The following is a 15677-nucleotide window of genomic DNA, read 5'->3' as shown; positions in this document are numbered from 1 at the left end:
CACAAAAAATTGAAATCAATATGAATGAGAAGTTCTTTTGCGCTGCTAACTGTGACAGCATTTGTCATGGGATTGTGGATAATGGATTCCAAAACTTGAAGAACATCTTTGATTTGTCTGTGCAATGGTGTAATTGCTTCTTTCTGGTAGACCATCTTGTGTCACTATTTCCCTTTAATGAAATGGTCAACGTTTTCATCAGTTTTTCCCATCTTGACGTGAAGCTTGAAAAAAAGTTAAAGATGGCTTGAACCTTTCCAAAAAACGTAATCATGAGTGGAAATGAGAGGAAACCTCAGCAGCATGAACACCAACAAGATTTAAAGTGTGAGCTGCGCATGGAACAAATCTTGCTGACTCATTAAGAGAATGGATGTGAGCTTTGACGCCATTGTATTTTCCAGACATATTGGATCCATTGTCATAGCCTTGGCCCCGGCAATCGGAAATGCTTAAACCATCCTTCTCCAATTTTTCACTTATCTCTGTTGCAAGACATTTTCCGGTTTTTTGGTGAGATTCAATGAAGTCCACAAAGCTTTCCTTAATTGTGCAGGTTTCATCACTGATGCGGACATACCTGATGATCTGAATCATTTGCTTTTTGTGGGAGGTATCTGGAGTGCAGTCAAACAGAACAGAGTAGTATTTAGCTTCTTTGATGTTTGACAAAATTTCTTTCCTGACTTTCTGCCCAAGTAACTCAATCAACTCTTTTTGAATTCAAGGAGAAAAGTAGGATGTTGTGGTTTTTTTTGCTAATCAACTCAATTAAGCTCAGAAAAATGCCACTGTTTTGTTGACCGATGTCTTCTGTTGTTCCCCGAAGGGCAAGATTGTTCTTGGCACAGAAAAAAATTGCATCAACAATCACTTTTAAGATATCTCTCCGCTTTTTCATCTCTCCACTAATAACTCTCTACAGATCAGAATTCAGGGTCTTTCTTTCCTTGAGGTTTTTTTCAAGAGTTTTCCGATCAGAATAGCATCTTTGGTGTTCATTGTTGTTTTCATGCTCAGGAATTCTTGGGTTTAGTTTTTTCCAGTCACAAAACCCTTTAGAAATTTCTGAGAAACTGTTGGTTTTTGTTGTTAAAAATAACAAACAGCAAAAACAAAATAAAGAATCTTTTTTATTACTGTACTGCAGCCAAGTGCGAACAAATTTTTTACCATTGGGATGAACTTTTTCATACCATTTTGAGCTGAAGTGTCGCATTCTGTTGTCAAAATCACACAGCGTGTTTGGGAAAAATTCTCTTCTGTCTTGCTCTAGCCTATGCTCAATCAAAAAGCATCTTGTTTTGTCCGTTATTTTAGGCCATGTTGCTGGATCCCTATGTTGAAAATTTTCTTCCGAGGCCACTGGAATTTCTGAGATTTCTGAATGAAGTTCATCCTCGTCCATTTCAGCTGGGCCTGAAAGCTAGGCATTTTCATCTTTCCTGGTTAGTTCTGAATCAGTTGTGCAAAATTCTTCTTGACTTTGGCTGATGAAAATCTCCTTTTCAATTAATTCCAAATGATGATCTGAACTCAATTAAAGTCAATTATTGGATCTGTTGAATTGTCATTAATTTCAATACAAATATCCTCTGAAATAATTTGTTTCTCCACTGAGTTTGTTACCAACCACTTTTTGAAACAATTTTGTAGTTTCTCGTCACTTTCTTGGCGCTGTTTTGTATTCTTCTTTAATTCAGCACCAGATAACTTTTGGGTTCGACTCATAATAGAATTATAATGCTCAAAAGTTATCAAAGGTATATTAGTGTTATAGGGCGCTTTTTTGTTCAGTTTATGAGCTTTAATATTTAAGAGTTTGTGTCAAGAGGCGGAATTTTAATTAATTTTCTTATCAACAGCAGCGACGCCGTGAAAATTAGTTTCATAAACTGATTATTGTTTTTTTAATTTATTAAAGTTTGCGCCCTCCCAATTTTGGCGCCTCAGGCCGCGGCCCGGCCGGCCCCGCCCTTGGTACGGCTCTGCCTACCTGTATCGCGTTTATATACATTTTTTATTTAAAAATTCAAGATCTCAGTAATTAATTTATATAGGATATTTTAAATCGCTAGAATAAAATTGAAAGATTTTTTTAACAAGCAGTTAAAAAATATTACCAATATTATAAATATAACTAATTTATTACCTATTAGCTAAACATTTTGATAACTCAACTTATTGTAATGAAAATTATAATTATATGACTTTTTTACTGCTTCGCATGAATGCATATAAATAGAAAAGCACTTACCTTCTAAATATAATTGTATTTAATAATTTATACTTAATTTTCCACTATAAAATCACCTGACTTTATCGACAAATACTAAAGTACTAAATTATATCAGCGGTATTTCTATAATAGACAACTTTACTATTCGCTAATGTTTACATTCAATAGAAATTCTACAATGGATTTGCTATTGAAGTTAAATTCTGAAATAGAATTTCTATTGAAATTAAATTCTATAATAGAATTTCTATTGAAATTAAATTCTATAATAGAATTTCTATTGAAATTAAATTCTATAATAGAATTTCTATTGAAATTAAATTCTATGATAGAGTTCCTATTGTTGAAAAATTATCTGTTTTTCATTTAAGAATACGTGAAAAATCTTCGCGGGGCCCTCTAAGCTCTGGGGCCCTACCGCCTTGCGGGGCTGTGCTCCCCCTAGTTACGCCACTGGATTTCCACAACTTGTTTATCAGTGTTATTAAACAGTTAAATAATACTAAATTCAAAATTAAACAAAAAATATTATAGATCACATAAATCATACAAAAACAATCCTAAAACTAATTGGCAACAACTTTGATGAGCCCAAAATATTACATCTAAACCATCTTTATTTTTGGCATCACTAAACCACAAACCATAACATTCACTCTTTTCTTGTAAAACGTTTTTTTGGTGAATGGGTGGTCTGTTAACAGCTACTTTTTTTTCAAGAAAGAGACTAAAGGGGCCATCCATAAAGAATGTCATGCTAAAGGAGGGGGGAGGGAAACGGGTCAAAATAAAAAGAACAAGAGGGAGAGGGAGTCATCAGAGAAGGACGTCACGGTATAGAATTTTTTTATTTTAGTAAATAACATGGAAAACTATGTAAACATGTGTTTTTATGAAGTTAACGTTAGGGAACGTATTGTTTTTATTTATCGTAATTTTAAAAATTTTATATTAATTTCGTGCGTATATATATATATATATATATATATATATATATATATATATATATATATATATATATATATATATATATATATACTTAATATATTACAATTAGTTATATACGTGTACGTGACGGCAGAGTTGTTAGTCCTTGTCCTCGGCCTTGCCTTAAGGCCGTGGCCTAGGTGTTGGCCTTGAAAATTTTGGCCTTTGCCTTGGCTTAGGCCTTCAAAAAAAAACATAAAATTAAAGAATTAAAAATTTTCATTTTTTAATTTTATGTATTTTTGACCTTAAAATTCTTGGCCTTGTAATTTTTGGCCTTGGACTAGGCATTGGGCTTGTAACATATTTTTTTTATCCATTTATTTAACCATAAAATACGAAAATTTATAATAATATTTTAAGAACTCACATAAATAAGGTTAGGTGTCACTCATATAGTTAAAAACTAGTCAATATAAAAAAAACACCTAAAAAAAAAATAATAATAAATAAATACAAAAAAAAAAAAAAACTGTAAATAAAACATATAAAGAATTTAAAATAAAATAAAGAGGAAAAAATAAATAAAAATAAGAAAAAAAAAAAGGAAAGAAAGGAAAATAAAGCACTAATAAATAAAGATAATAATAATAATTACAATAATAATATAATAAAAATAATAATAATATTAATAACAGTGTCATTCAAAAAAACATTACAAAAAGTAAATAAAACATGATAACTTTACTAAAAATTATAACTAATGATAAAAACTATAGTAAAAATAATTATAGTAAAGTTTATAATTACGACAGAAATTATTAAAATAAACATAACATTAGCAAAAATTAGGACAATAATCATAAAACTATTACTACATTTGAATCACTATCATTGTAAATAATATTAACAATTGTTAATCTTAACAATGGTTAAATCTTAAGATTTATAAAACAAAGGTAAATTAATGATAATACAGCGGAGAAAATAGAATTAGCCTCACCATGTGCTGATCCAATATTTTGTAAATCTGTAAACAAGTTTGTGCGGTACAACTTTTTTATCCACACACATATAATTACTGTTACAAACAACAACTTTTTAGATTATAATATAGCATAATTAAATTGCGGAACATTTGATAAAACCATAAAATGTATAATACTTGATATTTGCGGTAACAAATAGAATTAGCCTCATCAATAATTATTTTCAGTTTACTTGTATATTTTGATCTGGTGATACGCATTTGTGAGTTAGTTTTTTATTATTATTTGTAAGTTAAACAAAGACTGTGAAATCAGTGCTCATAAAGTTTTTAACATTTGGTTTTTGATACCTTTATTTGAAATGGGACGTGGTAAGCGTTTAACGAATGAAGAATTAGCAGTAATCAAAGCATACAAAGATACAGGCTTATCTAATCGGGAAATTGCAAAGAAAATTAAAAGATCTCCAAAAGTGGTTAACAATTACTTCAAGATTGGCGTTAATTATGGAGCCTATAAGGGAAGTGGTGGCAAACGTAAAATTGATAATCGTACTAAACGAGTTATTGTACGTCGTGCTGCTGCTCAGCACATGACTGCATCTCAAATTCGTGCTGATTTACAATTACCTGTATCTGTTCAACGTGTGAGACAAATCTTACATGAAGATCCAAACACAGTTTGGAAAAAGCGTAAACCAAAACCAAAACTTACTGCTCGTCATAAAAAAGTTAGATTACAATTTGCGAAAGAACACATGTCTTGGCAAGAAGAGTGGCATCAAGTTCTCTTCAGTGATGAAAAAAAGTTCAATCTAGATGGTCCTGATGGCTATCAATATTACTGGCACGATCTTCGAAAAGAGAAAGAAACTCGGATGAGTCGTAACTTTGGGGGTGGAAATGTTATGGTTTGGGGGGCTTTTTCCTTTGCTGGAAAACTTCCACTGGCATGGATTTCAACAAAAATGAATTCACAGGACTACATTGACTTATTAGAAATAAGTTTACTTGAACATGGTGAGGAATTGATGGGTGAAACTTTCACTTTCCAACAAGATAATGCTACTATCCATAATTCAAAGCTTACAAAAGCTTGGTTTAGAGAAAAAAATATTCACGTAATGGAATGGCCCGCACGTAGTCCAGACCTTAACCCAATTGAAAATCTATGGGGAATACTTTCTAGAAAGGTTTATGAAAATGGTAAGCAATTTGAATGCACTTTGGAGCTGAAAACTCGTATCAGAGAAGCTTGGAATGAAATATCTATAGAAACTATCCAAAATCTTGTGACTAGTATGTCAAACCGCATATTTGAAGTCATTAAAAATTCAGGAAGCTATACTAAATACTAAATGAGCAAAAAAACAAAATATTTTCTTTATTTTTTGTATATAACGCTAATGAGGCTAATTCTATTTTCTCCACAAATTGAATATTTTTAATTTTTTTTTCCATTTGGAATTAATTAAGCATACCAATTTATAAACTTTTTAGTTGTAGTAGAAGTAACAAGAAATAAAGTAGATTTCATAATTGTTTACCTGCAATTTTTGTTAAATTAGAACAAAAAATAAAGGTGAGGCTAATTCTATTTTCTCCGCTGTAGTAATATTAGTAGAGTTAAAAAGACAGTATAAAATAAAAGTAATAATAGTTTTATAAATACAGTAATATAAAAAGGACAATAATAATAAAAGATAAAATTAATATTCATTTAATATATACTCAAATAAAAATTTCTTAATTTGGTTTCGATTGAGAAGAAGAATGTTGATAATAAAAGGGTATTTAGTCAAAATCTTTTTTTTTTGTAAATGGTATTATTTGGATTTACTGAGAAATACATTGATGTTTTATAGAAAGCTTGCCATATTTGATAGTGTTAAAAAAAGGAAGTATGCAAGTTAAAATTTTCAGTATTTTGAGTGTAAAGTTGGTGTGTCACTTGTTTTAATAAAAAAATTATTGAAAGAATTTGGTAGTTTGTTTTGAAGAAAATCAAACACAAGGAGACAATTATAAAGCTTTACAAGATCTTGAAATTTTAGAATTTTTAATTCAGAAAATCTATTTTTGATTTTAGATCGTAGAGGAGAAAATCTCATAATTCTTATGGATGTGCGTTGTAAAATGTTTATACGATGTAACAGAAAACTACCTTTTTGACCCCAAACAGCGTACAGTAACTTAGATGCGAGGAGAACAAGGAATAGTAAATTGATATTAGAATATGTTGGGGAACATAGTGTCGTATTAATGACGACATACTATTGGTGAGAATTTTTTATTTAGTTGAATTAGTTGATAGTACCATGATAAGATTTTTGTCAAGAAATAGCCCTAGGTATTTTATATATTTAGATGGGAAAAGTCTTTTAATTTAATTCTAATTTTCACATCACTATCAATCTTTTTTTTTTTGGAGGGTGAAAAATAAAAAATTTAGTTTTATTGATATTTAGAGAAAGACGTTTACTATTTGTATATTCACTATATACCACTATATATTCACTATATACGAATGACACAAATGATGGAGATCTGAATTAACTTTTTTGAAAGCTGCGCGAGAAATTATTTATGCATAGAAGATTAGTGTTGTCAGCAAAATGATGAACAATCGAATTATTTATAGAGTGAGGCAGATCATTATTATATAATAAAAACAATAAAGCCCCTAGAACAGAACCCTGTGGGACACCATACCTAATAACTTTACTTGCGGATTGAAACCCATTAATCGAGACAAACTGAATACGATTTTTATTATAGAATGAAAACCAATCATTAGCAATACCCTGTATACCATAGTGAAACAATTTTTCAAATAAAATCTTACGGCCAACTCTATCAAATGCTTTTTGGAGATCAATAAAGACGCCACAAGCAAAAGAACCACTATCAATCGCACCATGAATCATTTTAGTAATGCTAATAAGTGCCTGGGATGTAGAGTGTTTTAAACGAAAAAACGAAATCCAAATTGGCGGCCGTAGACACTTATGATTATCAAGAAAGTTGTAAATCGAGAATACATTAATTTTTCTAGAATTTTGCTGATAATTGATAATAATGATATCGGTCTATAGTTATTACAGTCAAGTTTTGAGTCCTTTTTATGGATTGGTTTAACAGATGCATTTTTTTAAATATTAGGAAATATACCAGTAGCGAATGAAAGATTAAATAGTTTAGAAAGTACTGAAGAAATATCATTAGCAAAAAGTTTTAAAATAAAGGTTGGAACGCTATTTGGACCAGAAGCCTTGCCATCATTTAGAGAAAGAATAAATGATATTATTTCTTTTTTTTTTTCACTACTTTTAATGAAAAGAGAGTTAGGGTTTGATGTTTTTAAATACTTATGGAAGTCAGTATGGGACAAATTAATATTTTTTTGCAGTTCTTCAAGCATTGAAATAAAATAGGAGTTGAAAATTTTAACTAAATCATTTATAATGGTATTGTTTGAAAATATACAAGATGGATATGAGATATCATTCGAACGTATATTCAAAAGAGTTCTAATACCCTTCCACGTAGCTCTCAAACTATTGTTGTTGGTAATAAAATAGTTAGAAAAGTGGTTCTTTTTGCTTCTTCAAATAAGTATTATTAGTAAATTTCTATAGGTTTTGTTAGTTTTTTCAAGAATTAGCTTGCCAAGAAGATTTTTTGTAATTAGGAACTTCTTAAATAGATTGTTTCGCTTTTTTATCGAGGTTAAAATTGCTGAAGTAATCCATGGTTTAAAGCTCCGAGTTAAGTCACGATTAATTAGTTTTTTTTAGCGGTGCGTGTTTGTCTAGAAGAGAGTTAAAGCTAGTGAAGAAATCGTCATATGATTTATTTGTATTACTATTGGAAACTTTGATTACTTTATCCTAGTTGATTTCCAAGTAATCATTCCTGATTTCTTCACCATTTAATTTTTTGGAGTTTCGAAGAAGAATATTGCTTTTACAAGAATTAATATTTCTTTTTTTAAAAGATGAATAAATTAAAAACTGTGGCAAGTGATCCGATATTCTAATAATTAGATTGCCAGAAAAAATATCTTTAGAAGTTGAATTAGAAAATATATTATCAATTAAAGTACTTGAGTGATTGGTAATTCTTGTCGGTAAAGATATAAAAGGAAGAAAGTTGTTTGAATCAATAGTGTTTTAATACTCCGAGATTGAATTATTCGAGTTTGCTTTTATAAGATCGATATTAAAATCACCCATAATAAAAATAGTCACCTTGGACTTGGCCTTGCTTTTTTTGGCCTTTTTAACAACTCTACGTGATGGAATTGGAAGCTCTGCTATTGAAGTAGAACAATTTGAACTATTGGACGTCATCATTCAACTTGCTAGACATGTATCTGCTGCCCACGATAAGAGACAATCTGAAGTGTATAGGATAAGAGTACAACTTTAGCTAATAAAAAATTCTATTGGACTATACTAGGCCTTAATATAACTTTTCAGTCTCTAAACTTATTCACTCATAATTTTTTTAATTACTTTATAGAGAGCCTCAAATTGTTGAATGAGCTTGGTGTTGAGCTCAAAAAGAGAGGCTACCATCTTAGCAGAAGTGCTTCATATACTCGATTGATGCTAAAACAGAGCAAATTATTTGAAGGAAAGAGACATGTCCACACGGTTCCATTCAAGTTGATACAAGCTCAAAACAATTTTCATTCAAGTCACGTTGATGGTCCATTTTGTACAGCAACTATAGGGAGTGTGAAAGAAGTTTGCTCTTTTTTAGGCCCTAATGATATGTGCTTAATAATTCAAGACGATAAAGCTCGGATCTCAATTGGAATCGCCATTGCTAACAAACAAGCTCCTATATTAATGCATATAGAATATTGAGTTTCTCTTCCTTCTCTTCCGGTTGATTTCTTTCTCCACCTATTCTAATCTGTCGGTCAGAAGTTGGCCTGAGAGCTTAGCCGTTCCAGACGTCACCAGCAAGAACGGTTTTCCTTCTGTACTTTTTCTTATCGCCTCCAATGTTCAGAGCACCATTCCTCAATCATTGAAATCAATTTCTTGCTTACGATCTGTTTTGTCCCTCTGTACAATCAAGCTTGTCTCAGAGAATCTGTAAGGATTGTACCTAACTAAAAAATAGTGACGTCCTTTAAGAACAGCCATAGAAGGTACTTTTTTTACTTAGATTTAAGTCACTTTTTTGAACAACTTTTTTAATAGATTCTTTAATTTAAGAGAACTTGTGATGTTTTCAGACTCTTCGCTGTTTCTTTTCGTTGAATTTAACTTGGATATCATATAATATCATAAAATGAGACATTAAGAATTATGGTAATTTTTACTTTAATACTGTGTCCAGGAACACAACTCTTATAAAGAGCATAATAGTTATGACTTTCTATAGTTGAACTTGACCTTGTAATTAGTTCCTTATTGCATGCAATAAGTTTACTCTCAGGAATAATATTGGTATTTAGATGACAAATACATGCATTTTTAAAGCCTGCAACTGCAATAAAAGGAGTTGCGGTTTTTATATAGGTATCACATCCATAACAGATCTGTTGTTATTCTTCTACTTTGATGACTGCTCGTCCATAATGAACAAGTTGCATCAAATGTAGATTTAAATGATTTAAAAAAGCTTACATCCTGATGTTATAATATGTGTTGTATGCAAAAACTTACATCCAGATGTTATAATATGTGTTGTATGCAAAAACTTACATCCAGATGTTATAATATGTGTTGTATGCAAAAACTTACATCCAGATGTTATAATATGTGTTGTATGCAAAAACTTACATCCAGATGTTATAATATGTGTTGTATGCAAAAACTTACATCCAGATATTATAATATGTGTTGTATGCAATGGTATTTTTTTTTGGTATTTCGTCATCTTCATAATAAATTTTTTTTTTTTTTTTTTTGTTAAGACGGGAGCAGGCAGAAGACAAAGTCTTATCATTCAGCCAGTTGTATCATTCACATATTAAACAAAAAATAACCTCTCATATAAAAAAAAAATATTACAATCTCAGTAAAATAATATTATATACTTTTAAATAAAAAGTGTTACAATATATTTTTTTTTTAATACAATACAACTTAACATAAAATTAAAAAAATTAAAATTTAAAGATAAGTAATGATGTAAAGGGTGATTTTTTTTAACAAAAAGAAAAGTAAAGAAATAAAAGAGAAAAAATAAAACTTAAAAATAAAATAGCATTTGAGATACGTCATAATCAAGTAACTAAGCAACCGTAAGTAAGTGAGCAGTTGTGGCGCAGTGGTAGCGCACTCGCCTCAGAAACAATAGATCCGTGGTTCCAACCCCACTTCTGGGCAAGTTTTGCGATATCAGTTAGGAAGAAGGCGTGAAGTTCCAACTAAATGCTTATCCGCGGTGCTTTGTGAAAAGACCGAATGGACTTCTTGGGGGTACCTAAATAAAATAATAATAATAATAAAAAAATAAGTAACTGTTTTTTTAAGATGCTTTTAAAAGTTTAAATTGAAATTGTAGTTTTGCTATTATTTGAAAGAAATGAGTTCCACACATGTGGCCCTCGGTAAGTTATTGAGAATTTGGATTGTTTTAACAAAGTTTTTGGTACCTGATAATTGAGCAACGAATGCTTTGTTTGATACTTATGATCTATACTAAAGAAAAGGTCTTCAAAAATAATCGGCAGCATATAATATTTTAATCTAAACATGAATAAAAGAATATTATAAATATTTAATTGGTAAACATTTAGCACTCCAAGCCTTCTAAGCAGCGGATTGGCACTGGCGTATTTATTATAGTGGATTGACAAATTAAACAAACCATTATTGCGTGCAAAATCAATAAACATTAACTTTTTTGTATAGCTTCTATTTCTAGTTAATATTAGCAAAGCTTTGTTGGATTTTCTTCATTTGATATACTTAACCAGATTTTGAACAAATAATTGAAACATTTTTGTTGTAATCCAAACATTGTCAGAACATCCACTAATGGTGTATTGTCTAACAGAAAATATTTTATGCGTTTAAAAGTTTTTAGCCGAGATATAAAGCTTCAAATATGATTGTCCCGTTATGGTCTACTGTCCCCACAGCCGTCCTGAAGTGATCTTACAGGGAGGGGGAGTTAACGTATCTGTTTTTGCCTATTAAAACCTAAAATAAAAAAATTAAAGATCCAAATTTGCCGACTAATTTTTGAAAACCTTCTACACCTCCCTCTCTAAGATAGCCCTGACTATCCCGATATGCCCTCTACCCTACTTATTTATGCAAGAACATCAGATTATACTACCAATTTAGGTACACTGCTTTGTTGATTATTTTATTGAACATTTTAAATTTGTCTTAAAAACATCTGAAAATGAAGTAGAGAAAAAGTGTTAAGAAGTTGTGAGCAAAACAAATCAGATATTGAAAGACCTTGTATATATGTTGCACATGGGTATCGCAACTTCTTCTTTTTCGTTCTCTAAAATTATTCTAGTTTTTATACAAATATTGTTATTGCTATTAATTATTGCCATTTTTTATTTTGTTTCACCACATTTAAATGCTTGATAAATTTCTCATATTTTATGAAGATATTTAACACAATAATTGAATAAGTCTTTTAGGAATGTGATTTTTAACTTTTTTTCAAATTTTTAAATACCAATATTATTTTTTAGATGAGTTTTAACATTTACTTTAAAAATGGATTTATTTAAAACATTCATAAAATGTTACTCACCAAGACACCCGTCGACAAAGTGGGTTCCATACATTACTAAAAATATTTTTCTCCCAAACTACATAATGAAGTATCCAGAAACTTCTTTTAAGTTTATTTCATAATTAGTTTTATTAACTTCGTTGATTAATAACAATTTAAAAGTTATATAATTTATATAACTTTTTTTATTTTTATAAAGTTTAATATCAATACTTATATTTTTGAAAAAATTATTTAGTTCCCGTTTATTTTTTCCATGAAACTAACAACTTTATTTAAAGTTGCTGGAAATTTACTGGAAAAAATAGTAAATAGAGAAATGGTTAATTTTTCCTTTTCTTTAATTTTCAACTACTATGGTTATTAGGTAAAACCACAGGCGTTGGAAAGGGTTTAATAGCCACCCTTCAGCAAGTTTATTTTCATAATCACTTAAAAGTGTACCGCTATTGAAAAAAAACAACATAAAAACCAGAAAAAAGTTTTGTCATAAATTTTCTGCATAGACAATTAAGAAATGGGACACAGTTGTGTGGACAGACGAATTTAAATTTAATATTTTTGGATCAGATGGTAAGCAGTTTGTCTGCAGACGACCAAATAAAGAGTTTGACCCACATTACACTAAAATAACAATGAAGTTTGGTGGCGGAAGTATTATGGTGTGGGAATGTTACTCATCATTTGGTATTGATCTTATTTTCTTTACAGACAAAATGACAGCTGATATTTATGCTAATATGCTTGAAGATATATATTTTTAATATGCTTTCTTATGCTGAGGATAAAACGCCATTACTTGAGATATTTGAGCAAGATAACAATCCAAAACATACGGCTTCCATCGCAAAGAGATGTGAAAAAGAGTGGTTCCTAAATAATGGTTTAAAGCAATTGGATTAGCTAGCACAATCGTCAGATTTAAATACTTTAGAAAATTTATGGAAAGTTGTAAAAGGTAAGATTGCAAAACAAAAGTCTTTGAACAAAAATGATTTGTAAAAGGCTGTAAAAGTATCATGGTACGCTATTTCGGCATAACATGCCATAAGTTAATTTTTAATTATTATTATTCAGTGATCAAATACAAATACAATAATCTATTTATAATTTGATGAAGAGGTGCTACACCAGGCCCCTCTATGCTGACGAACATGGAGATACAGACGCTGCAATCAAAGCAGCAATTGTATCTCTAAAGTTACTTTCTTATGTTGTTTTTGAAAGCGTTGATGGATTGAGCGTTCACTGCTTCTTGCGAAAGTGCATTCCATGGGGCGACAATTCTATTTGAAAAAAAGTTATACCGCTCCTCGCAGTTTTTTACCATCTGACGTTCGAGTTTATGGTTATGGCTTCTTAGGATATACTTATCTTTACTTTTTGAAATTTTTTGCGGGACGACAAAACTAACAAGCTCGAGTTTACGAGTGATTTTGAATTGCTCGATAAGATCTGCTCTTTTACGGAGTTCTTCAAGAGTTGTTAAACCAAGCCGTTGGAGTCGATATTCATAGGTCATGTGTTTAATAGTCGATATTGTTTTTGTTGCTCGATGTTGGACTTGCTCGAGAATGGCAATGTCTGATTTTAAATGCGGTGACCAAGCTTGTACAGCAAACTCAAGATGGGGGCGAATGTAAGTGAGATACAGAGTGCGCCATAAACAAAAACTGCGACTTCAAAATATTTTTTTGAGTCGCCCTAGCATTCTATTTGCTACTGATGCGGCTGACTCTATTTGCGGTCTAACATTAAGGTCATTCGAGACCATCACACCAAGGTCTCTTTCGACTGCGGTTTCTTCGAGAGGACGACGGGTGCCGTCGACGTTAGACATTGAGTATTTGTACGTTGACTTGTTACATCCGCGCCCAACATGCATTACTTTGAATTTCTCAACGTTGAAATGCAAGAGCCATATATGTGACCATTCCACTGATCTGTCAAAGTCATTTTGGAGAGTAATGTTGTCCCTATTATTTTGCTGTCGTCGGCAAACAGTTTCATATGATGAGTAATTCTGTCCGGCAGGTTTACAAAGATTACGAATAGCAATGGGCCCAAGACCGAGCCTTGAGGCACTCCACTAGTGACTGCTTTCCATTCAGAAGTAATGCCGTTTATAACTACTCGTTGACATCGATTGCTTAGCCAAGCTGCGATCCAGTCAACAAGAGCGCCTTGAATACCGTACACTCTCAGCTTATGAAGAAGGCGTTTATGTGGTACTTTGTCAAACGCCTTTGCAAAGTCTGTGTAAATGACGTCTATTGCGTGTCTGCAGTGAGTTGTCTCTGTCATGAACTCTGTCCGAGTTTCTAAAAGGTTTGATACGCATCTTATACGATGAACAAAGCCATGCTGGTTTGGAGAAATTAGACCATTAGCAACGCAGTGTTCCATTATTCTTTTTTGTAAAATACTTTCCATAATTTTGCAAGGTATGGAAGTGAGCGAGACTGGCCGGTAGTTGGATGCTTTAAGCCTACTCCCCTTCTTGAAAATAGGTGTTACATTCGATTTCTCCACAAGTCAGGAACTACACCAGTTGCAAACGAGCACTTACAGATAAGCGAAAGAGGCTTGGCAGAGGTAGCTGAACATTTACTAAGAAGCCTTGAATGTAATCCATCGTAGCCTGTTGATTTTCTTTCATCAAGGTTGTTTAGGCATTTTTGTACTATATCGATAGAGAAACTTGCTGGATCGATGACAAAAACTGCTTCAGTACGACTTTCAAAGTCTGGCATTGAACCTTCGGGCTCTAAAACAAAGACTGATTGAAAATAGTTATTTAACGATGCGCTTATATCGCCGGTATCGGTTGTGATGTTGCTATTAACTGTTTCAAGCAATGTAATGTTATTACTGACGCTCTGCTTGCTTCTTACATATGCATGTAAGCGTTTAGGGTTGCTTTCGGAATCCCTGATGAGTAGCTCTTCGTACTTCTGCCTACCATTTGACCATTTTTTTAACTTTTTTGCAGGCAGTGCGATGCGATATTTTGAGAAATTTGTGCGTATCTTGACCTGCATTAATGTACTTGTCCCAAGAGTTGCGTTTAGCTTTGACTGCCTCAATAAGTTCTGGTGTTACCCATTGCTCTTGTTTTTCTGTAAAGGTAGTGGTAGTTGACGGAATGTGTAGGTTAGTGGCTTCATTATACACGTTTGCTAGAAGCTGGTACTCATCGTTTGCATTTAGTCCAGTGAATACTGTTTCCCATTCAACAGCTGCAATATGTGCTGATATTGCTGCGTAGTTTGCTTGACTCCAAATGAGTCGTGGTTTTAGCGGCAAATTAGGCGAGTTGTTGAGGCATGCAACAGCAAATTGACCTTCGATGAAGCAGTGTGCTTGGCCCATTGGAGTGTCACCAAGAGAATCGCTTTATTTAATGAAGATTACACGGTCTGGCTCATTTGTTATAATAAGATTGAGTGTGCTAGTAGGCTCGACGTGTCGACTACAACGGTAGGTTGGGAATGTGATAAGCTGAGTTTAGTAACATTCATCAAGGCACTTCTGGAACCTGATGTCGCCTTGACGCTCACCTCTCACGTGAGTAACAGTTGCATTTCCGCCGTTAACTTCGATAGACTCATAAGATGTATGGCTAAAATTGAAGTCGCCATACAGTAGCATTGCAGAGCGGTTTATATTAGGCAGTATCTGTGAGCGGTAGTGATCGATGTGATACACTGAGTAAGAACTTGATCATTTTCGTCGTGTGGACGATATAAGCAGCCGAGGAGAAATGATTCTTGACCAAGTTTTATTTTTCGTCAG

General features: G+C 32.0%; 1 protein-coding gene across 1 annotated transcript; it reads right to left on the bottom strand.

Moving 5' to 3' along the window:
- Nucleotides 1-919: 919 nt before the first annotated feature.
- LOC136078617 (zinc finger MYM-type protein 5-like) lies at nt 920-1408 on the bottom strand. Its single transcript, XM_065794400.1, has one exon. It carries the CDS (start codon nt 1406-1408, stop codon nt 920-922), a length of 489 nt encoding a protein of 162 aa, XP_065650472.1.
- Between the last annotated feature and the right edge of the window lie 14269 nt (nt 1409-15677).

Source organism: Hydra vulgaris, chromosome 03 (genome assembly GCF_038396675.1).
Source record: "Hydra vulgaris chromosome 03, alternate assembly HydraT2T_AEP".
NCBI lineage: Eukaryota > Metazoa > Cnidaria > Hydrozoa > Anthoathecata > Hydridae > Hydra > Hydra vulgaris.
Note: the sequence above shows the minus strand (reverse complement) of the source record. Positions and strands in the feature narration are given on the sequence as shown.